Source organism: Echinops telfairi, unplaced genomic scaffold (assembly GCF_000313985.2).
Source record: "Echinops telfairi isolate 266 unplaced genomic scaffold, ASM31398v2 ScPeMD7_3;HRSCAF=10, whole genome shotgun sequence".
Taxonomy (NCBI): Eukaryota; Metazoa; Chordata; class Mammalia; order Afrosoricida; family Tenrecidae; genus Echinops; species Echinops telfairi.
The window spans coordinates 21,835,421-21,859,597 of record NW_022103899.1 but is presented as its reverse complement, the minus strand read 5'-3'; the positions used below and the strand labels follow the sequence as shown (position 1 = coordinate 21,859,597).

At 43.2% G+C, this 24,177-nt stretch overlaps 1 protein-coding gene and 1 pseudogene across 3 annotated transcripts in view; both read left to right on the top strand.

Moving 5' to 3' along the window:
* The window catches only part of HECW2 (HECT, C2 and WW domain containing E3 ubiquitin protein ligase 2), a 457,170-nt gene that overhangs the window by 269,473 nt on the left and 163,520 nt on the right, over positions 1–24,177 (top strand). For all 3 annotated transcript variants that reach the window (XM_045294741.1, XM_004701507.3, XM_045294743.1), the window contains 2 exons: positions 337–444; positions 13,521–13,615. In XM_045294741.1, coding sequence (XP_045150676.1) covers positions 337–444; positions 13,521–13,615 — 203 coding nt within the window. The remainder of the gene's footprint in view (positions 1–336; positions 445–13,520; positions 13,616–24,177) is intronic.
* LOC115871780 lies at positions 3,073–4,530 on the top strand (annotated as a pseudogene).

The window sequence follows — 24,177 nt, the reverse complement described above, 5'->3', positions numbered from 1 at the left end:
CCCTGTGTTTCCAGTTCCTATCTGTACCAGTGTACATCCTCTGGTCTAGCCGGATTTGTAAGGTAGAAGTGGGATCATGATAGTGGGGGTGGTGGGTGGTAAAGCATTTAAGAACTAGAGGAAGGTTGTATGTTTCATCGTTGCTACCCTGCACCCTGACTGACTCGTCTCCTCCCCACGCCCCTTCTGTAAGGCGATGTCCATTGCCTACAGATGGGCTTTGGATTCCCATTCTGTAGTCCGCCTTTGGCTAAGAAAGACCAATCCAAGTTCTCAAGTGAATGAATGAGTAGCAGTCTGTGTTTAAGCTAAGAACTATATTTTTGCTTTTTTCAGATGAGAACTCTCCGGCCAACTTCTGGGATTCCAAAAACAGGGGCGTGACTGGAACGCAAAAAGGGCAGATTGTTTGGAGAATTGAGCCCGGGCCCTATTTTATGGAGCGTAAGTAAAGGCTGGGGACACCCACAGATTATTTCTGAATGTCCTTGTGTAATGCGGATGCTGGTGGCCCTGGTGGCCCAGTTGTGAAGTGCTCAACTGCTCACTAAAGAGTCAGCCATTTGAACCCACCAGCTGCTCTGGGAGAAAGATGTGATGCACTGCCCCCTTCAAGGTAACAGCCGGAAGCCCCCCGGGTGCCCACTCCTGTAGGGTGCCATGAGTTGGAATCCATCGATGGCAATAGGTTTGTGTAGTTCAAACTGTGGACATACTTCCAAAAACTTATGGAAAGGTTCTTTTATTTTTTCATTCCATTCCCCCTTCAACTTTGAGTCTCCATCATAGATTACCTTAGAAAGTTCTCATTACAGAATATGTTCACATATTTTGAAATGAGTGAATGGGTGTGCATCCATATGTATGGGCACATGCATCCATAAATATGTACATCCTATGCCAAACTCAAGCCAGAGTCATCGATGTTGAGTCGGTTCTGAGTAGACCTGGGGAGGTGGACCGCCACACGTGTCTTCCACGGTGGGCTGGCTGGTTCTCACCACTGTCCTTTTGGCTCGTGGTGGAATGCTTTAACCGCTGCACCACCCAGACCCCTAGACCATACTACATGTATGAAGATGTATATTTTTCACATAGCTCCATGTATAGCCAGACTTGGTGCATGTACAGTGTGTAAGTTAGTTATATGGGCTGATCTTGAGGTGCTTTCACAGTAAAGTGGTTAAGTGCTTGTTTGGTAACCAGAAGGTTAGTAGTTTGAACCCACTAGCCACAGACATGGTAGTTTGTTTCTGTAATGATTCATGATCTTGGAAACCTTGTGGGGCAGTTCTACTGTGTCCTACAAGGTTGCTATGAGTGGGAATTGACTTGACAGCCGCGGACGTGGGTTTTTGTGGCACAGTGTTCATGAGCTACTGACTGCTCGCTTAAGGGCTGGCAGTTCTAATTAACCCAGAGACCTGCTGATCAACTACAGAGATTACAGTTGAGGACAGACTCCCTCTGGGTCAGGATTGTTATGAGTCAGAATCCACTTGATAGCATACAACCCCAACTTCGTTATTTTAGGTATCACACATTTTGATATTCTCGTATACATATCCCTAATTATTGTGAAATCATATCAATTGCAGGAAGCAAAAAGAATAATTCCGACTGACAATGTAAGAATTTTTTTTTACTTTAGAGCATTTTGACATTATTTTTCTTAGCAGCAGATTAACTAGCAGCCACTGGGGCTTGATTTTAACCAAGGGTGATGGGCCTGTTGTCACTGAGCTCAGAGATTAGCTATGGATGACCCCGCCATTAACCAGTTGATCTGCTGTTGCATTTATTTCTAAATATGAATATTTATAGTACACGGTAAACATCTCGTCCTTTTTCATTTTGAGAGGAGTGGGGACTTTACATTTGACACAGCAGTCTTGTCAAATGAGAACAGAGAAGATAACACAGTAAACCCTCGGAGTTTACGTGGGATCGGTGGAAGAACAAGGGGACAAACGGCCCAATTCCAGACATTCTTTCCCTTTAATGCAGAAGAAGTGGCTTCTGGGGGACTTTCCCGAGCTGTTGCGTTCTTTGAGCAGATGAATATTTCCTCATGCAAGGGATGTAACCAAGAGGGAAATGTACGAATAGTAGTATTGAGAAATGGAAATTTGTTGCAAGCATGTATTCACTAAAACATATAAAACATCAGTAATACAAAAAGTTATTAAAGAAAGATGGAAACTGTTTACTTTTAACTACTACAAGACTTCAGACAGTTTATTACATTATTGTAAATAACAAGTGAGAACTTTTCCTAATCTTGCTTCTACCCTCTGAGGAATGTCCACTTTTCATAGTCCACCTTTTTTAGCAGTTTTATTGCTACATAATTCCGCTATCATACTGTAGTTCAGTCATCGTAAGAAGAGTTGTGCAGTCATCCCCTCAGTCAGCTTTAGAACGTTTTCTTCATTCTTGTACTTGTCAATAGCTCTGAATTTCCTCCCAACCTCCCCTGCTATATACCACAAAGGAATCATTAATCCAGTTACTGCCTCTATAGATTTACTTATCCTGGATTTCGTAGGCAGAAAAGCACTAAAAAACAAAAAGCTAACTAACAACAAAGTTAAATAGATAAAAAACCTCCATTGAAAAGAATGCAGAAAATATCAAAAACTAAGACAAATGTAAAATGAATCCAAAGAGAGATCAAATGATAAGGTGCTAAATGTTAACCTAACTGCATTTGCAACAATCCACTTTCCAATGTATTCTGCATGACAGCAAGGCTGTTCACATCCCTGGTTTATAGGCAGAGGGGATTCCCCAGAGGCTTATTCTACGGGGCTTGATTTTCTCTCTTAACCCAAAGTAGATGCAGTTTTTAGAAGCAAATGCTCATGATGTAACAGAACGTGGAGAAATGGAAGCAGATACATAGAGCTGAACCCCACCTCCCAGCGTCGAGTCTAAAAATAAGTGAGAGGAAGTCTGCCAAAAGAGGAGCACAGGTTGTATCTGGGACGCGAGATGATGGACAGTTTGGTTTCTTGCATGTTGCGCTTTGCTCTCTGACTTTTGCCCAGGGGCATTACTACACAGGTAGTGATGGCAGTACGTGGGGGAGACAAATGTGAGGTCAGTGGAATGGGAACTAGCTGGGTTTTACGTTCAGTACGATTCCTCCTCTGAAAGCATCCCGGGGCTTAAGGGAAACCCAGCTGGGAAACGTGGCCACTGCCTGCGTGTTCACTCCGTGATGCTGAAAGATGCTGGAGGTGCTTGCCATTTGATGGATAGGCTGGGTTTCAATTACTGGGCTCGTTTGAAAGCCCCGGAAGAAGGTAGCACCCCATGCTGTTATACTTTGTATCCTCACATGAAAAAGATCCAAGTATGGAGCAAAGATCCCAGTTGATTTCCCTTCTCGCCACAGGGACCTGTAGGGTCCTGGCTGCTTAGACTGGAGCCAGTGTCCCCTTCTCAACAAATGCATTTCGCTACATCGCACCCCAGCACCTGCCTTCTATTTTTCTTTCCTCTTCTAATTTAACATTTACACTTTAGGTCTTCAGACATAAAATTGGAGACACTATGTAATGTACATATGGATAAATGTAAAACTGGAACTATTTATTATACATAAAGCACTTTCTATGTAAATATATATTTATTCTTTATATAGATAAGGCGATTTACTTATGTAAAGAACTCCAGGACAATGAACAGGAACTTCAGAAAGATTCACCGTTAGAGTGTGGTGATCTTCAGTAAGTCAGTCAGAATGAGGTTTCCCTCAACACATACCTCTAGCCTCTCTCGCCTGGCATTATAAAAATGTCTCCAACCCTTCGAAGTCAACTCCATGTCTTTGAGGCATAGGTTGTTTGTTTGTTGTTGTTGTTGTTGTGTTTCTTTTTCATCCCATGGGTGGCTAGAGCAGACCCAAGAGAACTTCACAGAGCTCTGAACTTAATAAAAAGGGGCTCGGGTGGGGCAGTTAGGCAACGTATGATATTTTTAAACTCCTGCTTTCATCTTCAGAAAAAAAAGTTTATTCTTAGCTCATTGGAAGTCCATTCAAAGTAAAACTTGGGGGGAAATTCATGCATGTTTATACTGAAGGAAAAGTAATCCTCTCTTGAGATTTGGGGATTTATGCGGCCTTTTGTTCCTTTGTGTGGCCCTGCAGATAGTGAAAGAGATGGAAGGCCCTTGTTTGCAGAAGTGATTGTTATTGTGTGGTGTGGTGCAATTTCTGTCACCCTCAACTCCCAACTTCTTGGAGCAAACCTGTTTTTTTCTGAGGCTCTGTGTCTGGGTCGCTCTATACTTCCTCTGACAGAGCGACACTACTTTGTCGGCTGGTTCTTGTGGCTGAGCCAGGACCAGAAACGTCGATAGTCGACGTTCCGTGGTGATTATGGTGTTTGCCTGGCTTGTTGCAGCCTCTGCAGATTTTCTCGTCGACAGCCAGCCTCCAACCTGCGAAGACCTTGCTGAGTATCGGATCTTCTTGTTCTATTTTTCATCGGTTGGATGATCCTCACCTTTACTCCTCAGTAAATCTAGAAATGGAAGTTAGAGACCAATGAACTGAAGCTTCCCTGGAGGGATACAGTTCACTGTGGGACTTTTCCTCTGGCCCTCCTTTGTCTGAAGTTGGAGCTCTTGGTACCTGGCTAGGTGAGGAGATGAAAAGGGGCTGCCATCGTCACTTATGTGAAGAAATGATGCTTAAAAGGCTGTTCTTTCCTTAATAACAACTTAATGTTTCTTAAATGTTATTTTCCTCTTAAATGATATTTCTTTAGAATACACGTGCAAAGTACAGACATGATATAATGCCTCTTTGATGGAATAACCGGCCCATTTGAGTGACATCCAATAACTTGAGAGGGACATAGATCCATCCTGCATGTTCAATAGAGTTAGGATTGTATTTCCAGTTCTGATACTAATGATTCAGGTCCAACTCTTAATCATCTTGCCTTATGGCTATTTAAATATGCCTCTCTTCATAAATAAGAATGTAGTCTGTAACCATTTCCATCTATTTCAGTCACTTAAAAGTAAAAAGGGCAACGGCAGAGATTGGTAGGACATTTCATAGATATTGGGATAGGAAAGAGCATGTATTAACCTAGATTCAGGATTTAACGAAACAAATTTCAGTAGTTGCTGCTTTAAGATAAGAATCAACCTGTTCATCTCTTTCTATAGTCACTTGTCTGCCATGCTTAGCACCTAGGTGGCCCTCTGGTTTCTTTCTTGTTTCTGAGCTCGGAACATGCAAGCTGAGACACATAAAATCAACATGTCACGTTCCTTTGACTTAGATTCTCAGCTGACTAATGCTTGCATTTATACAAGTACAAGACCACATGCATTCAGATTGGGTAGGTCTCTAATGTCTATTATAATAAGGTGACCAGATTTTAACATTGGTAAAGTGGGACAAAAGCGGGACACCATTGATAAAACTCATATCCTGGCGAAATTGCCACATGGCAGCCAAAAACCGTATACCCTAGCTTGTCATGCATTCTTTCCAAAAATCAGGACTTTTTAAAAATGCCACGGGACGTGGGAAAATTTGTTAAAAATTGGGACTGTCCCGCCAAAAGCAAGACGTCTGGTCACCTTAGTCTATTATCATATGGAAACCGTCCCTAACGGGTGAAGGGACACAGTTTATCTATAGCAAAACTATAGAGAACTCTACTTTGTTTTTCTGTGTGGTCTGGCCGCTAACTAGGAAACAAATCTAAATCAGAAGCCTGCATCATTTAGCCGTTGACCATGGAGGCATTTAGTGTACGGATGGCTGATTAACAGAACAGCTGGAGTACGGTGTAGGCTGAGTTGGGTTTATATCTGCTGCCTTTTCTGAGTGGGCTTATTTGTTAAGCTTGTTACCTTTCTGTTTTATAAATATACACGCCCTTCACATGTACACGCCCTTGTACTCAGCTACTATGTGCACATGTGTGCAGGCTTTTCATGGAACAGGGTCCAGGACAAGCTGATTCTGAGCTAGCAGAACCTCTCTAAAGTCAGGAGCTGCTGCCTCTGTCAGTTGCACAGTGGGAGACTCAAAAAGGATGCATGCAGAAAACATAGTGCAAATGGACAGGTACTTAGACATACGGCGGTTTCTCATTTCACATTTCTCTTCACAAAGAATAGAATATTTATTTTGTGTGCAAAGACTACCTAGACATAGAGCAATCCTTTTAACAATATTTTCTCCATCCAATGAGCCAGTGAGCTCCATTAGGACACTGGGTCCCTGGAATGCTGTTCAGGAACAGCACTCGGGAGTAGGGCCCCTGTCCGGAATTGTTGGTTAGATCTGTACCTTCATTGTCTTTTATCCTGTAACTTTAAAAACAAATCCTTGCGAGGATAAAGTCAGCATCTCAATCTTGGATGGATAAGGAAAATATTTAAAAACTGGTAAAAAAGTAAAACTTGAAGCCATCGATCTCACCAAGTTTGGGGGCCAACTTTGATTTGAGCACTGTCCATACCAGGAGGGTAGGGGGAAGGTGGGGAGAGGAGAGGAGAAGAAACCGAGGGGGAAGGGAGACAGCGGTTGGTATAAGATATGAAAATAATAATAATTTATAATTTATCAAGGGGTCAGGAGGGTGAGGGGATCAAAAGGGGAGCTAATAGAATGTAAATGTTTAGAAAATAATGATGGCAACATATGTATACATATGCTTGATACAATTGATGTATGGATTGTTCTAAGAGTTGTAAGAGCCCCCAATAAAATGATCTTTAAAAAAAAGACAACTTGCAATACCATATTAGCACCAAGTGAGTACATGACTGGAAATGTTGGCAGATTTCCTCAAAAGTGTTAGGACAAAAAATGAGTTTACCCATTCTGGATCTGCAGCCTCCGAATAAAAGCCTGCAGAGAGAAATCATAAATATTAAGAACATAGTAAAAGCACACAGGACAATGGTTAACAGTGTGTTTGGGGGTGGATTTGAAATTAGTCTAATTATTTAGATCACTCTCTTTTAACTAAATAAAAATGTTTAAAGGAAGGAGGTATTTATATCCCATCTATCTTCATGGTTCAATTAGAAAGTTGGGGAAAATCCAGATTTTATAAATAGGACCAAGCTGTCAACTGCTGCTTGAGTGAATCTTGTAGTTATTTTAGGCAGTGGAAGAGATCCCAGTCTTTGAAACAAAACAATTTCTTGCTGGGAGTAGCCTGTAGAACTTTTTTTTTTCCATAAAACATTTGAAATATAGTCATTCATTAGTGGTAGGGTTAGTATGGCAGAATTGATTACTTTAAAAATAATTTTAAATACTTAAGACCTGAAAATAGTGTAATGCTAAAAAGATACCAAAAACCACCACTAACAAACAAACCAAAAAACCGAAACTTCTCCAAACCCCAAACCCAAACAGAAGCATGAACATCTCCCTAACTCCATTCCACAATAACCTGTGTCTCCCCCGAGGCAATGTTTGGTTGTTACAGGTTTCACGTGATAGACCTGGGAGTCATTTATTCACATGTTGTTATTAATGACTGATGAGTTGTCGCCAACTCATAGCAACCCCAAGTGTGCAGAATAGACCTGTTTCCAACCCAAACCCAGCCCACTGCCATTGAGTGATTCCGATTCACAGTGACTGTACAGGATCGAAGAGGGCAGCTGCAGAGGTTTCCAAGGCTGTCAGTCTCTCCAGCAGAGGGCGTGGTGGGTTGGAACTGCCGACCTTGCCGTTAGCAGCCCAGTGTGTTAACCTAGTATGCCACCAGGGATAGGATGTTAAAAAACAAGGCTCTTCTATGCCTTGTCAGCACTTAAAAAGAGGGCGACAAATCTTAATTTTAATAATCTATAAATAAAGTGACCTGGAGATTCTTGGAAGGCACCAACATTTATCTCAGTGACTCGCGATTGGTGTCAGCCATTCAGAAGGGGTCTCAGAAGAGGAAGATGACTGTGATTCTGCTTCCATAGAAGGCAAGAGCTGGCCCAGCGGACTGCAGATCCTTGACTTACCAGGAGAGGCTTCCCCCATCTTTTTTTTTTTTTCATATTTATTTTTTTTAACATTTTATTAGGGGCTCATACAACTGTTATCCCAATCCATACACACATCAATTGTGGAGGCTTCCCCCATCTTGCTGCTCTCTGCAGCAACATGCTTTTTAAAGTAATTATTTTTGAGAAAGTGCTCATGGTTTACATAGCCCACCTGAAAGACTGCGGCACGCGCACATGTGTGCATGCAATTCCATTGCAGCTTGAAGTCAAATAGGAAAAGATGTTGGCTGCCACATCAGGCTGCGGGGAAATTATTTTAGGATCATTCGTTCATTCCTTCCATAGCCTCCATGTTCTTGCCTAGGGATGGGCCTGTGCGCCTGCGTGTCTACCGATCTGATGCTCAGGCTTCCTGTCTGTGTTTGCTTTCCCCTGTCCTTCCCCCATCTCCCAGGGATAGTTGTGTGTGTGTGTGTGTGTGTTGAAGCTTCAGGCTTCATGTCTTTATTTTGTTTTTGTTCACTGCCCCCCCCCCTTTTTCATTTATTTAAGGTCACCAGATCAAAACTAGGCATAGGCGTCAAGTCTAAGTGGGGTTCTTGTGGGGTTTGAGAATTGTAAGTCAAGCAATATGCCTAAAACCTGTGTACAACAGACAGCCCTGCTGACAATTGATACATCCTTCCACAGACACACGTTCCTGACACCAACCGTGCCTAAGGAGTTTACAAGACATAGTTTCTAAAAGCGAACAAACAAATCACTTGCATTAGAGACAGGTCGCAAATGAGACATTAGAGTTTACAGCTCAGGAACTAAAGTCGATAGAATACTTGCTAAATGCCTTTTAGATGATTAATTTTTAAATTACTAGGTTTAAAAAATGTTTTAAATCATTTTATTGGCTCATACAACTCTTTATCATAATCCATACATACATCAATTGTGTAAAGCACATTTGTACATTGTTGCCCTCATCATTCTCAAAACATTTGCTGTCCACATAAGCGCCTGGCATCAGCTCCTTATTTTTCCCCCTCCTTCCCTGTTCCCCCCTCCCTCATGAACCCTTGATAATTTACAAATTATCATTATTTTGTCATATCTTATACTGTCTGACGTCTCCCTGCACCCACTTTTCTGTTGTCCATCCCCCAGGGAGCAGGTTATATGTAGATCCTTGTAATCGGTTCCTCCTTTCCAACCCACCCTCCCTCTACCCTCTTGGTATCGCCACTCTCAGCACTGGTCCTGAAGGGATCATCCGCCCTGGATTCCCTGGGTTTCCGTTCCAGGGACAGCATGTTTGTTGTTCTTGTTGACCTCTTAAAATTAGAGGTTACAGGTTGTTGCTGAAATGATGAAGGCAGCGGCTTGACTTCCCTTTTTCCACCCTTTTGTCGATTCTTCTCCGTTACTTTCTTCTGTAACCAGATTGCTCAAGTGCATTCAGTAAACTGTGGTTGTCGAGTTATATAGTTCCCCCCTTTAAGTGACATCCGTCACACTAAATAACGTCTGAAGATGAAAGCCCCCTCCTCGGGAAACTGTCCACATGGTTGTATGGGGCCAGTTCACCGGGGTCTCCTGCTGATGGAGCTGCCTGATTCCAGTCCAGGCACAAACAGCTCCTGGGTCTGCTGAGTCCTCGGCAAGCGGCCTGGACCTTTGTTTTCGGGGTATTGATCGGCATAAACCCCCTTGTAGTTGCACTTAGCCTTACAGCAGTAGGCACATGTCAGTGCTGCAATGCTTTGTCTTGTGAGCACATCCACAAAACCTCTCTTAGGACATTCAGAGTAAATTTATCTTTTAGGGATTTTAATTTGTCATTTGGGTTGGACATCTTGTTGTGGCAATAAATAAAATAATGTTCCAAAATGGGTCAGCTAGCAAAATTGGCCTGGTGATTAAGATGATAACGGTTATACAGATAAGCTATCTTATCTTTCCCCTTTTTGTTTCACTGTCTGTTACCTAGCTCACTATTAAAACCACTGACATCCTAACGTGAGGAGGTAGGGGAAGATGCGTTATGAAAAGGTCCATGTCTTTATTGAAAGAGGACTTGCTCACACCCTCTCTGTTGACTTGATCTAGGGGGCGCTGCTGCAGGAAGCCTCAAAAGCCCAGCAGTTAGAGTGTGATAGTCAGGAGTTCTTGCCCACAGACTTTGACCTTCACAGGCGTCACTGAGCCTTTTCTGTTCCGACAGACCTCGTGCAGGATATTAAGTTTGCTTTTGCAGAATGCATGCTGTTGGGCTTGGAAGAAGCAAGTGGGAGAATGAGGCTTGCACAGATCTGTGCAGCTGTTAGTGCTCCCAGCATAAACTAAAACGAGTGTCATCGTTACTGTTAGTCACCATTGTGTACACAGTGACCCTGTGTACAGCAGAAGGAAACCCGTCCTGCGCTGTCCTCAACGGTGGTTACTATGTGAGCCCATCTCTCAGCCGCTGTGTCCGTCCATCTGGTCAAGGATCTTCCTTTACTTTACCAAACATGATGTCCTTCTCTAGGGACTGGTCTCTCCTGCTAATATGTCCAAAGCGCAACAGACGTCAGAGTTGAGGTGAAAATGTGCCAGCCTTGCACCTAAAGAGCATTCTGGCTGCACTTCTTCCAAGGCAGATTTGTTTGTTCTTTGTACAAGCCAGTGCTTTCAGGATTCCTCACCAGCACCACATTCAGAGGCGTCAATTCCTCTGTACTCTTCCTCATTCGCTGGCCAGCTAGCACACGCATATGAGGCACTTAAAGTAAAACCCTGGCTAACCAGTGTTCGGATTCAGGAGAGTCACCTGCTGAAGTAAGGAAAGGCCTTGTTCTTTGGAACGTGAAATACTAGTAAAGCTAGGCTTGGAGCATCAGCTGATCTGCTTACCCTGAAAACCATCCCACTCATTCCTGATTCCATGTTGTTTGCCCCTCAAGCTCTTTCTAACCCCATTGTTCTCCCAAGACCAACTGGACCCATGAAGACTTTCTGACTGTCATTTCTTCATAAATCCTCACTTTGGTCTTGACACTTCTATCCAGGCCTCTTCCTTTTTAGAATTTACCTTCCGAATTTTTGCCACTCGTTTGGTTGCCATCTCAATAGCGACACTAGAAAACAACTTCTGGAATGAGAACTGTTTCTTGATGCTCTTATAAAGCCCAACGTATGTGTTGTAATGGATTGTTGTTGTGTGCTGTTGAGTTGACTCTAGCCCATTGGGATACTATCTGTAGAACAGGCCCCAGAGTGTTTCCTAAGCCTAAGTCTCTATGGGAGCAAGTTACCACGTCTTTTCCTTGGTGAGCTTTTGGTGAGTTTGAACCACCAATCCTTTGTTGGTGCTTAATCATTGCACCACTAGGGCTCCTATTGGTAGAAAGTAAAATCTTTTGGTTGATACCACTAACTACATTGTGAATCACAGGATAGTGATTATTATACATCTAGAAAACACAAAAGAGCCCTGCTGGTGTAGTGGACTAAACGGTGGGCTGCTAAAGGCAAGGTCAGCTGTTCAAACTCACTAGCTGCTCCTCCAGGGAACAATGAGACTGTCTGCTTCTATACAGATGTACAGTTTCAGAGACCCTCTGGAGCAGATCTGCTCTGTGTATAGAGTCTCCATAAGTCAGAACCAACTGCATAGCAGTGAGGGAGTAGCTTAACCTGCCTGGGATTTTTTAAAAATCTTTTTAGATTTTGTATTTGGCTATTGATAGGAAACATGTAGAAATGAAAAATCTCAGAAGGGAAGTTTTCTTTTATCATACCTGCCCTTAAAATGTTCAAACCAAATAGTCTGCAGGAAGCGATTTGATGCAAGCAGAAAACTGAGTAAAAAGTTAAACTTCCTTGGGAAAATAAATTCAGGAGCCACTAATGAATTGTCTTCATTATTAATTAATAATGCAAGGTAACGAAATTAAGAGAGAAAGGCCACTCCTGTAGCCTGGATTCTCCTTCAGGGGCCTGCGCAGCAGCACCAGCACCATTACCTATATAGAAAGACACCTTGGAGAGAAGGCATCTTGCACTTACACCTCAGTGACTCTGGCACTCTGCACAGAGACGTTCTCACGACTGTGGGATTTGTCTCTGACACACCTTGATTCATGTTCCTTGTAGTTACTTTGGAGAAGCATAATTGGTTTTTATATGATTTTTTATAAAGCTCAAATGATCAAAACCACATTTATAGATTTTCAGAGGTTCTTAAATTTGACCCCTGTTTAGCAGCTGCCTCTAAATCCCCTGGGAGATTTAAATAATATGGACACAAAACTCTGTCCTGGGGGAGTTTACTGAAGTTTTCTTGCATGCTCTGTTCAACTGCACTTCCTCTGTGTCCATTGACAGTCTCAGCCTATCTGCACTGTAGAGGTTAGGAGGGAGACTCAGCACCAGACACATGGGGTTTGCATCCTGACTCAGTCATTTCCAGTGTATTTAACTTATGGCACACCTCAACACCTCATCAGTCATAAAATTTTTGCCTCCCAAGGCTGATATGAGGATTAATTAACAACCATTTACATTACTCTACTGGCATTAAGTTGATTTTATAGGACAGTAAAGAACTTCTTTTTAAAAAAAATCATTTTATTGGGGCTTCATATAGCTTTTATCACAGTATATCCATCCTCCCATTGTGTCAAGCACATTTGTACATCTGTTGCCATTATCAGTCTCAAAACATTTTCTTTCTACTTGAGCCCTTGGTATCAGCTCCTCATTTTTCTCCCTCCCTCCCTCCTCTTTATAATTTATAAATTACTATTATTTTTCATGTTTTACACTGACTGTCACCCACTTTTCTGTTGTCTGTCCCCCAGGGAGGGAGTTACATGTACATCCCATTGTGATCTGTTCCCCCTTTCTCCCCCCACCTTCCCCTCCTGGTATTGCTACTCTCAATATTGGTCCTGATGGGTTTATCTATCCTGGATTCCCTGTGTTTCCAGCTCCTATCTGTACCCCTGTACACGCTCTGGTCTAGCTGGAATTATAAGGTAGAGTTGGGATCATGATAGTGGGGTGGGAGGAGCATTAAAGAACTAGAGGAAACTTGTATGCTTCATTGGTGAAGAACTGCTTCTTAAAAGTGTCTGAAACTAAATCTGTATGGGATCAGACAGCCCCATCTCTCTCCCAAGAAGTTGCTGGTGGCTTGGGTTTGAACCTATGACCTTTGGGTTAGCAATTCAATGCCTACCCACTAGATCATCAGGAATCCTTAAGTATTAACAAACATTTTAAATGTAGCATGTTGTAGAACACCTCAATGAATACGGACGTATGTTTGTGCATCATTTCCCTCTTATATGTGTGAGATTTGGAAATTTCAAAGAAGCATCTATGATCAAGCAGGAAGTGGCATAATGTACTGTGTCTGACAGGAAAAGAAGGGATGGTCGGTCAAAGGGTCATGAGTAGGATTGCCTGGGAGGCATCTTGGAGGATTGCCTCCACTGACTCCTGAATTACTTTCAGTGTTAAAAATATTCTTTCTCTCAAATTTGCAGCGGAGATCAAAATCTGTTTTAAATACTACCACGGCATCAGTGGAGCCCTGCGAGCCACGACCCCCTGCATCACGGTGAAGAACCCCGCTGTGATGGTGAGTGCCCTCCTTGCTGGCGTCCTCATCCTGGCCACAGAGGGTCTCGTTCTGTTTCTGCCGGTGAAGCTCCCACAGGGTGATGAGGAACAATGGGAAAGGAAATTCAACAGCATGGGGACCATTTTAGGAACGGAAATAGCATACAAGGCAGGCATACCTAAATCCATAATACAGATTGAGGGAAAGGGAAAAGCGTGGCCTGATAACAATAGTTCTGTGTATAGTCAGCTCTCCAGCAGACCTACTCATGAGGCAAAGCAGCAAGTGCCCCTGGGGGTGGGGAAGGTCAACTAGTCATCCAGACCAAGTCTAAAACCTTCCCCACCAAGGTCGTAGGCTTTGCATCTCGCATGAAGGTAATGAATGTACATAACCTACTTTTCACAAATTTAGCTGTGCTTTCTTAAAAACAAACAAAAAAATTAGAAGCGAGAAGAAGAGAAGAAGAATTGTTTAAGCAGCGTGTGATTGCTCCTGTGAGGCTGCTGAAGAAGCTTCATCCCACAGAGAGAGTGAGATGCCCTTCTGCGTCTCAGGCGCGCCATGCGTAGGCTCGCTCTCCGCGCTGTGCTTGAGGTTTAAGATCTAAGATCTTGTACGTAGTGTTAGTATGACGGTCACCAAATGGAAGCCAAACTCGTCAACAGGTCCTCAACTGAAAAAAACCATCAACAGTGTCGTCTGTGAGGAAATTAGGTGTGCCGGAGTCTGGCGAGAAAGTGTGCCTGTTTATAACATGACATTTTCCTGGGGATTAATTTTTCCTAATGGTATTTTTAACTTGATAGACAAGCTAACAGCTGAAGTTCTGTTGTCCCTGGGTGGTTGGACTCACTTGGCCTTTGGAGATTCTGAATCTAAGATGTCTAGATCATTGAAGTTTTAATTAGTGATTCATAAACCTCGGGTCATTAAGTTGTTGGAGATAATTTTCCATCTCTGTAAAATAAGATCTTTACAGCTGTGTGTGCGCACGCTCACTGATACTTGTGTACTTTGTAAATAGGCAAGTGGCTGGTTGTATCCCTTAAATAATAATAATAAAGAAGTCTCTACAGGGCATTTTGAAACTGTCTAAAGAGACCAAGCCAAAGCTTTCTAAAATCGTGCTTTGTGTCTGCCACTCGGGATAAACTAACGAGCAAAACTATCACCCTTTCCCACATTGATCTGGTGGGAGGTAGGAGACCAATTCCAGTTGTATTTATGTGACTGATCATTGCTATTCAGGGGAGTGAAATAGGGCTGCTGGAACATGTACATGCGACACTCGACCTCGTCAGAAAGGCTTCCCTGTCGTGGGCAATGCTGGGGGAGGAAGAGCATTTCAGGCAGAGGGAACAGTGTGTGCGAAATCCTCACTCTCGAAGTACTCTTCTTACATTGGAATTACATTTCAGTTCCGCCTTGTAGTAATGTAAAGCAGTCCCACTTCCACCGAGTCAGTCCGGAAGGACAGCAACCATGTTAGGCTGTGGTCTGTAGAGAAGCAAGCCCGTGGCACCTGTGTGTGTGGAAAGAGATGGACATCAAGAAATGACACGCACAGTGTAGAAGCAGGTGTGTCCAGCCTGGTTTAAGTCCCTGGGTCAGATGTAAGCAAGGGGCTTCCCAACTCACATAGTGACCCAAGCTAATGAATAGGAATCAGAAAGACCATAGGCTGATGGATGCAAAATTGAATAAGTCCAAGGTTGGCAGTTGGCCGACGACAGTGAACCAGATGCAGGACCCAGATCCAGCAGCTGATGTTAACTAGCTTCCACACAGGGTCCGTCTATAGTAAAAGTAGGCCACGCTTCAAAAAAGCCTCCCTCAATTATATCAAGGCTGTTACCAGTTTAAGAAGGTGGCACTCTACCCTATTCTGCCCACACCTGTTTGGCCTCTTCACAGAAGACCCCATTATGGAGTTGATCAGACACACAGTGCTTCAGATCACATCGTGGGAGAACCCTGGACTATCTACATTGATATAAAACCTACCGATCACAGCTGATAGTGGAGTCTGAGAGGAAACTGTATGTGTTGGACTCTGAAAAGAAAGTATGCCCATTTATATAACGTGACACTTTCCTAAGGATTAGTTTTCATGATTCGATGTTTCACTTGAAAGACAAAGGAACAGCCTTCCAAGCTGCAGCTCCTAAGTACCACCGAAAAGCCACCACTTGCCTGTCAGTTTGTCACACTGTGGTGCCTTGTATGTTGCTGTGGTACTGGAAACAGTGGTGCTGGTATGGTGACGTTTTCTCAATACCACCAGGGTCACCCAAAGTGAACACATTTAGTGCAGCTTGCAGGCTAAGAACAGACACTGAAGAAAGAACAGGTTGTCCATTCTGGATGGATAGCATCAAAATATTGTCAGGTACCGAAGGCCTAAGGAATAGAAGCAGGACATTGTCAGAGATCATGCCAGAAGATAAGCCCCTCGGGTAAACAACAACAACAACATGCTAACTCTCCTAAAAGTCCAGTCACCCATAGTGATGTAGGATGGAGTCAGCTGTGGGCGTAAAGCCTTTGGACCTCCATTTGCCGAGGAGCTCACACTGCCATCAGCTCAGTGCGGACTCATAGTAGCCCCTGCGGGGTTCTGAGACTGGAACTGTTTAAAAGAGTGAACATCTCAGTCTTTCTCTCTGGAAGTTGCTGGTGGTTTTGAACTGCTGACCATGTAAATTGCAGCCCATCACATAACCATTATACCACTAGGGCTCCTCAAAATGAGAAGAAGGAGATGCTGAAATCTAATCACTGGAATATGGAATATACGGAATATGAATCCAGCAAATACAAAGTAATCAACAATGAAACGGGATACACATACAAATCCGTATCTTAGGTGTTCGTGAGATGAGGCAGACTGGTATTGGCCACTTTGAATCAGAAACGCATATTGTTTACTCTGCTGGGAATGACAGGTTCAAGAGGAATGGCTTTGCATGTATCCAAAACCCTGCTTCAAGATCTACCTTGAAGTACAAGGATGGCTGTGATAGGATAATATCTATACAAATACAAGGCTATCTAAGCAAGACAAACACTATTCACTTTTATGCACCTACCACGAAATCTAGTTATACAAAAGTGGAAAAATTTTGCTGTTGTCTTCTGTATGAAATTGATCAAACATACAATCAAGATACAGTGATCTTTATTGGCTAGAGGAATGCAAAAGTTGAAGCAAAAAGGAAGGATCAGGAGTTGGAATATGTGGAGTTGGTGATAGAAACGAAGCAGGAGATCCCATGATAGAATTTTGCAAGACCAATGACTTCATAGAAATATCTCTTTTCAACAGCACGCATGGCCACTATACACATGGACCTCTCAAAATGGAATACACAGAAATCAAATTGACTACATCTGTGGGAAGACACAATGGAGAAGTCCAATCTCAGCAGCTGAAACCAGACCAGGAGCTGACTGTGGAATAGACCACCATTGCTCAAATGTGAGTTTAGGATTAGACCACCATTGCTCACATGTAAGTTGAAGCTGAAGAAAATTAAAACAAGTCCATGGGAGCTAAAGTACAACCTTGAATCTATCTCCTCTGAATTTTGAGGATAGCTCAAGAATAGATTGACAAATTGAACAGTAATGATAGAAAACCTGATGAGCTGTGGGGGAGCATCAAGAACATCATTCATGAAGAAAGTAAAAGGTCGCCAAAGAGATAAGAGTGGTAGTTACATAATCTCTTGTCAATTTGAGACTTAAGAGTGAAGGGGTAGAGTTTCGCCTGTCAGTCAGGTCGCAGCTTGATGACCTCTTTTGGAGGCGTGAAGGAGATAAATAGCTTGCTGGAGGCTGGACACACACTCACTCCCTGCGAGACATTACTGGCAATGAGTCTGATAGAGCTACACTGATGCAGCCAGAGCTCTGGAGCCAGAGGAGCCATGTGGAGACCCCTGCCAGTGCTAAGATGCTCACATTGCCACTGGATCTACAAGACTTTCCACCCTCTGGCCTGTGATCTTCTTGCATTTGGAGTCATTGTATGTGTTTCGCGAGTCTAAAGAGGAATTTGTAGATTGGTATCAGACAGATGGGCTAATATCAGACTTTTGGACTTGATCTGGACTGGGCTGGGATGTTTTCTCAATGTATAATTGCTCTTTTATATAAAACTCTTTCTTAAGCATATATGGGTGTCTGTGAATTTTGTTTCTCTAGTCTACCCAGACTAACACAATAAGAAACAAAAAAGAAAAGATCAAAGTGGATGTCAGAAGAGATTCTGACTGACACTTGTTTTTAATCATAGTAGCTATGATGAAAGAAATGATGAGTCAAAGAGCTAGACAAAAATTGCAAAGGGCAGCTCAAGAAGACAAAGTCAAATATTATAATGAAATGTGCAGAGACCTAGAGCTAGAAGATAAAAAAGGAAGAACATGCTCAGCATAACTTAAATGAAAGAAGTCAAGACAAAAAATATCAAACCTCCAGTGACAATATTGAAAGATTCTATGGGCAAAATATTGAATGCTGCATCCAAAGAAGATGGAGAGAATACACAGAATCACTGTTCCAAAAAGAACTAGTCAACATTCCACCATTTAAGAACCAATGGTACCGACATGATTGCTGAAGACAAAATGAGTGCACAAGCAAATGTGGTGAAGAAAGTTGATGGTGCCCGACTATTACAAGATATAGCTTCTGGGATCTTAAAGGCTTGAAGGTAAACAAGTGGCCATCTAGCAGGGAAGCGACAAAGCCCGCATGGAAGAAGCACACCAGCCTCTGTGATCACAAGATGTCCATGGGATCAGGTATCAGGCCTCAGAAGACTCCAAACAACCATTTTGATGCAAATAAGGGAGGTCAGAATGAAGACCCAAAGCCCATCTGTAGACAATTGAATATCCCCTCACAGAAGGGTCACAAGGAAGGGACAAGCCAGCCAGGGTATAGCACCAACGAAACACGCAACATTCCTCTAGTTCTTTATTGCATCCTCCCTCCCACTCTCATGACTCCAGTTTTGCCTTACAAATCTGGCTAGACCAGAGCATATACACTAGTGCAGATAAGGGCTCTCAACATACAGAATCCATGATAGATAAACCCCTCAGGAACAATAATGGGAACAGCGATACCATGAAGGTAAGGGAGAGGTGGGTGGAGAAAGGAAGAACGGATCACAATGATTGAAGTACAACCCCCCGCCCCCTGCCCCCCAAGGGGATGAACAACAGAAACATAGGTGAAGGGAGACATCAGATGGTGTAAAATATGAAAATAAAAATAATTTATAAATTATCAATCATTCAAAGGTTGGGAAGATGGGGAAGGAGGGGGGGAAAGAAGAGCCAATATCAGGACCTCAAGTAGAAAGAAAATGTTTTGAAAATGATGATGGCAACATATGTACAAATATGCTTGATACAATTTATGTATGGATTATTAGAAGAGCTGTAAGAGTCCCCAATAAAATGATTTATTTAAAAAATAAAGTAAAAAAGAACCAATGGTACCGAAGGAAGAAGTTCAAGCTGCAGTGAATGCATTAGCCAAAAGCAAGGCTCCAGGAATTGATGGAATATCAATTGAAATGTTTCAACAAGATGAAGCACTCACTCGTCTAACCCAGGATATTTGGAGGAAAACTACTTGGCTGATTGGAAGAGATTCACATGTCTACTCATTCCAAAGAAAGGTGACCCAGCAGAATGCTCAGATTATAGATATCTGTATCATCAACATCACATGCAAGCAAGATTTAGCTGAAGATCATCCAACAGTTGCAGCAGTTTATTGACAGGGAGCTTCCAGAAATTCAGGCCAGATTCAGAAGAGGACTTGGAACAAGGGACATCATTGCTGATGTCAGATGCATCTTGACTGCAAGTGGAGAATAGCAGAAAGATATTTACGTGTGTTTTACTGACTATACCCAGGCATTTGACTGTGTAAATCATAACAACCCTGGGTAGATTTGAGAAGCCTGGGAATTCCAGAACACTTCATTGTGCTCATGTGAATCTTATGCAAGGATCAAGAGGCTGTTGTGCAAACAGAACAAGGAGATTACTGCATGGTTTAAAGTCAAGAAAGGTCTGCAGTGGGGCTGTATCCCTTCGCCATACTTATTCAGTTTGTATGCTGAGCAAATCATCAGAGAAGCTGCATAACATGGGGAAGATCCTGGCATCAAGATTGGAGGAAGGATTATTAACAAGCTGGGAAATACAGATGGCACAGCCTGGCTTGCTGAAAGTGAGCAGGACTTGATGCACTTCTTCCTGAAGGTCAGGGGTTGCGGTCTTTAGTATGAATAACATCTCGATGGGTTGTTGGAAGACCCAAATCCTCACAACTAGACCCTCGGTCGCATGATGATCAATGAGGAAGGCTTGAAGATGTCAAGGAGTTTGTCTCACTTCGAGTCACAAGGTTCGCGGAAGCCGCAGGTAAGAGAGCAAATGATGCGCTGTATTAGGTACATCTTCTACACAAGCCCTCTTTCCAGTGTTGAAAAGCAAAAATGTTATTTGAGGACGAAGATGTACCTAACCCAAGCCATGATATTTTGAGTTGCCTCATGTGCACGTGAAAGTTGAACATTGAATAAGGAAGCCTGGAGAAGAAGTGAGACACTTGAATTATGGTGCTGGTGAAGACTACCAAAAGTGCCATGGATTGCCAACAAACCAAACCAGACTGTCGTGGAAGAAGTCTGGTTAGAATGCTCCTGGGAGGCGAGGATGGTAAGACTGTACCTCAGGCCCTCTGAGCATGTTGTCAGGAGAGACCGGTCCCTGGAGCAGGACATCGTGCGTGGTCAGGTGTGAGTGGCAATGACAAAGAGGAAGGACCTTGACCAAAGGGACTGGCACAGGGGCTGTAACAATGGCTCAAGGTAAGAACAACTGTGAGGGTGGCACAGGACCAGACAGCGGTTTTTCTGTTGTGCAGGAGACCCTAGGAATCAGCCCCGATTCGCTGGCACCTGACAACACCGCAGCAACTGTGCAAAACACAGTGGAACTTCTTTGGGGTTTCCACGTTTGTATGTCTTTATCGAAGCAGGCAGCTTCATCGTTCCCTCAAGGAGCAGCTGGTGGGTCTGAACCATTGATCATTCTGTCTGCAGCCACATACCTAACCCACGATGCCTCTTTGTAGTAATATAGTATAACATGTATTTCAGTTTCTACGTTTAGTAGGAATAGAAAATGAATGAATAGCCCATATTTACGATAAAAGACTTTGGAAGTCACAGGACAGTACAGAAGAGAACTTTAGCTAACATTCTAAAAAGAAAAGTTATAAGTCCAGAAAAGAAAGCCTTTGAGACTTAGCTGTATCTCAAATGAGACAGGAGCTCCCAAACTTGATTAAGTAGTCCAACTTTCTCATAATCCAGAAATCACTGAAGCCCTTGAGAATTTACTTCTTGGTGAACATTGATCTCATTCTATTGATTTTGATTTGAGATGAGTCTGTCAAAGCCTGTGGGTGGTTTAGAGATAATTAATTTGCTTCGAACAGGTTGTAGCACTCTTTAAAAGCTCATAGATACAGCACGGAGAATCAGAATACTTTGGGTCAAAGACTGGCTAATGGAATTGGCTGGTCAGTAGATTTTTGACTGAGTTTGAGGCAGTTGGCTGTGTCTTTGAAATTGAGAAGCAGTGCCCTAGAGGCATAGTGGTTGTACATTGTACGTTGGGCTGCTAACCACAAGGTTGACTATTCGAAACCACCAGCCACTCTGCAGGAGAACGATGCAGCTTTTTACTCCTGCAAAGAGGGAGTCTCGGAGACCCATATTGGCAGTTCTGCTCTGTCCTATAGCGTAGCCGTGAGTTGGCATCAACTCTAAAGCAGTGAGTTTTATTTTTCTTTGGTGCCACTTGGGCCCTTCATTATGCAAGTGAGCGCTGTGTTTTTGTAGCAGTCCAGTGGTCACACGCATATGACACGTGTTTAGTTATTGTTGGTGACCAACATTGATTTCCACGAAGGCCATTTATTATAATTATTTCATGACCAGATGCAAAGACTAAACCAAGAAGTAACTGACAAACTCCATGGGAAGGAAATGAGGGCCATCCTGGTGACACAGTCTCCTTTCTCACATATCCTTTCATAATGAATCAGCCATTTGAAAAAAAGCACCTTCTCTGTTACTCATGCATTGATGTCACTGTCATTTAGTAGAGCAAAGGGTAACAGGTGTTTGCGACCCTCAGAACAGGAAATCCTCAGGCTTCGGAACAGATCCAGGCTGCCATCATTCACTGCCACATCTTGTTTCAACACTCGGTTGACCATGTTGATACTGAGTTTTCCTGAATTTGAACTATGTAGGGAGTTTATTTAAAAACTTCTCTCCAAACTTTGTGAAGATGTGTTTATTATCACTAAAGTCCCTGTGTCTACTTGTAATGTTAGCTCTTTCCTGGCTTTGTTGCAACGCGTGATAAAGCAGGATTCTTTTAGAATTACTTAGAGGAACAATTTGCCACCGTACTGATGAAGGGCACTGTTTATCAGTGGATTTTTTTAAGAATTATTTCAGGACACCCTTTTTTTGCCAGCTAGTGAATCACATTTCAGGAATGAAAATTATGTTTTCTTTTTTATAATTCGTGGCAATATTTTTAGTAGGATTTAAGTGAAGACAGGCTGTAGGTCTTTCCAGCACAGGCACCCCAGGGCGAGCAGAGAAGCCACGCCCTTGGGGGTGGCACAGCTTACTGAGCCATAGGACTCATTTGAGGTCACAACAGGCTGTGTCAGGTAGCTGGCTGTGTCCAGGGCGTAGGGCGGACAGGTTAGTGACGGAGTTGTAATTTGCACTATCTTCTTCTCCCCACTGCCCTGTCTAGAGATGCAAGACAAGAGAGGCACAGCAACCACCTATCTGACCAGTTAGCTGCTCTCTCGGCTCCACTTACACTGCAGTGGTTGAATCAGAAGAGTGCTGCCTAATAGACTTTAAAAAAACCCAAAACAACAACAAAAACCATTCATTGCTAGCAAGTTAATTTTTGCCTCCTGGTGACCTCACGTTTTAGAGTACCACCGTGCCCAATAGGAATTTCAAGGGCTGTAATCTTTCAGGAGTCTGGAGTGGCCTAAACATATGCTTGACTACTTGCTGAAATGCAGGCAGCTGAAACCCACCCAGGGGGCCCTCACAAGATATAAGCTTGGTGATTTGTTTTGGAAAAGTCTCAACCCTGAGAATTTGCAGAGGTGGATCAACTGCAGCTGAAGAGCCGACTCTGTGATGGGCACAGAGGTACCAGCTCATTCTCCTCTGCCAGGAGCCCCAGTGGCATCGTACACATGGGGCTGCGAAGCAAGTTACATGAAGGTCAGCAGTTTGAAAGCACCAGCCACTCAGTGGGAGCATTTCTCCTCCAGTGAAGAGCTACTGATGCTGAAACTCCCAGGGGCAGTGCTGCCCTATCCTATAGGGTCACTCTGAATTGCAATAGACTCAATGGCGGTGCGTTCGTTGTTTTTTTTTTTGATGGCAGTAAGTCTGGTTTTTTTTTAAGTTTGGATCTACTCTGCAAACACGGGATTACCATGAGTCGGAATACACCGGACAGCAGCTAACAGAAGTAGTCTGAGAGAAGACCACTAACTTTCTCCTCTGTGGCACCGTGGAGTAGATTCCCGCCACCATCCTCTGAGTTAGCAGGTGTGTGCTTAGCCAGTGCATCACCTAGCAGAGCCTCCTCATGAGCTGCTACCTCTGTGACCAACACAAAGTTGGCTCTTCGGCTGCAGTTGATATACCTGGCTGCTACTCGAGGATATTGAAAGGGCACGTGAAGCAGTCCGCTAAAGCGTGACACTGTCACTGAGGGACGCTGAGGCGCAGTGATTAAGTACTTAGCAGCAGCCACTCCGTGGGAGGAAAGTGTGACAGTCTGCTCTTGCCACGGTGACAGTCTTGGAAACCCTGCAGGGAAGTTCTGCCCTGTCCTCTAAGTCCTATTGCTCTGAGTCGAGATCAACTCAATGGCAATAGGTGTGGGGTGAGAACTACAAGCCGATTTCAGCTTTTCAGAAGATATTCTCCCTTCAGTTCTATCCCTTGCAACACTGTATGTTTTTCAGCGTTCCCCGGAGCCCTTTCTTTCTAGTGTGTCCTGAATTATGTACTAGTCTTGCATACATTCTCTGTGCTCTGCAAATTCCTGGTCTTGAGTGAGATAAAATGTACATGCAAGTTTTTAGCAAAAAGTACCAGCACAGTAGTACAACAGACCCGTATTATCCCCACTTAAACAGCATGTGCCGCGTACTACAGCACGCTACAGCATAGAACTGCAAGGATGTAGGGACTCCCATGTGATCACTCAGAAATATTGCAGAAAAGAAAAGTTCTTTATCGTGAATGTTGTAGTTAGCTGTTGTCTAAGCGGTTTTTACTTGTGTACAACAGAACGAAAGTTGTCCCCGGGAATTTAGAAGCTCAGAGTTGTCTGATTTTGTGTAAAGACTAAATTTAAAGATAGCACCTTGCGTGGTCTTAGAGAACCTTTGTTTGTTCCCCAGTTCTGGGACCTAGAAGT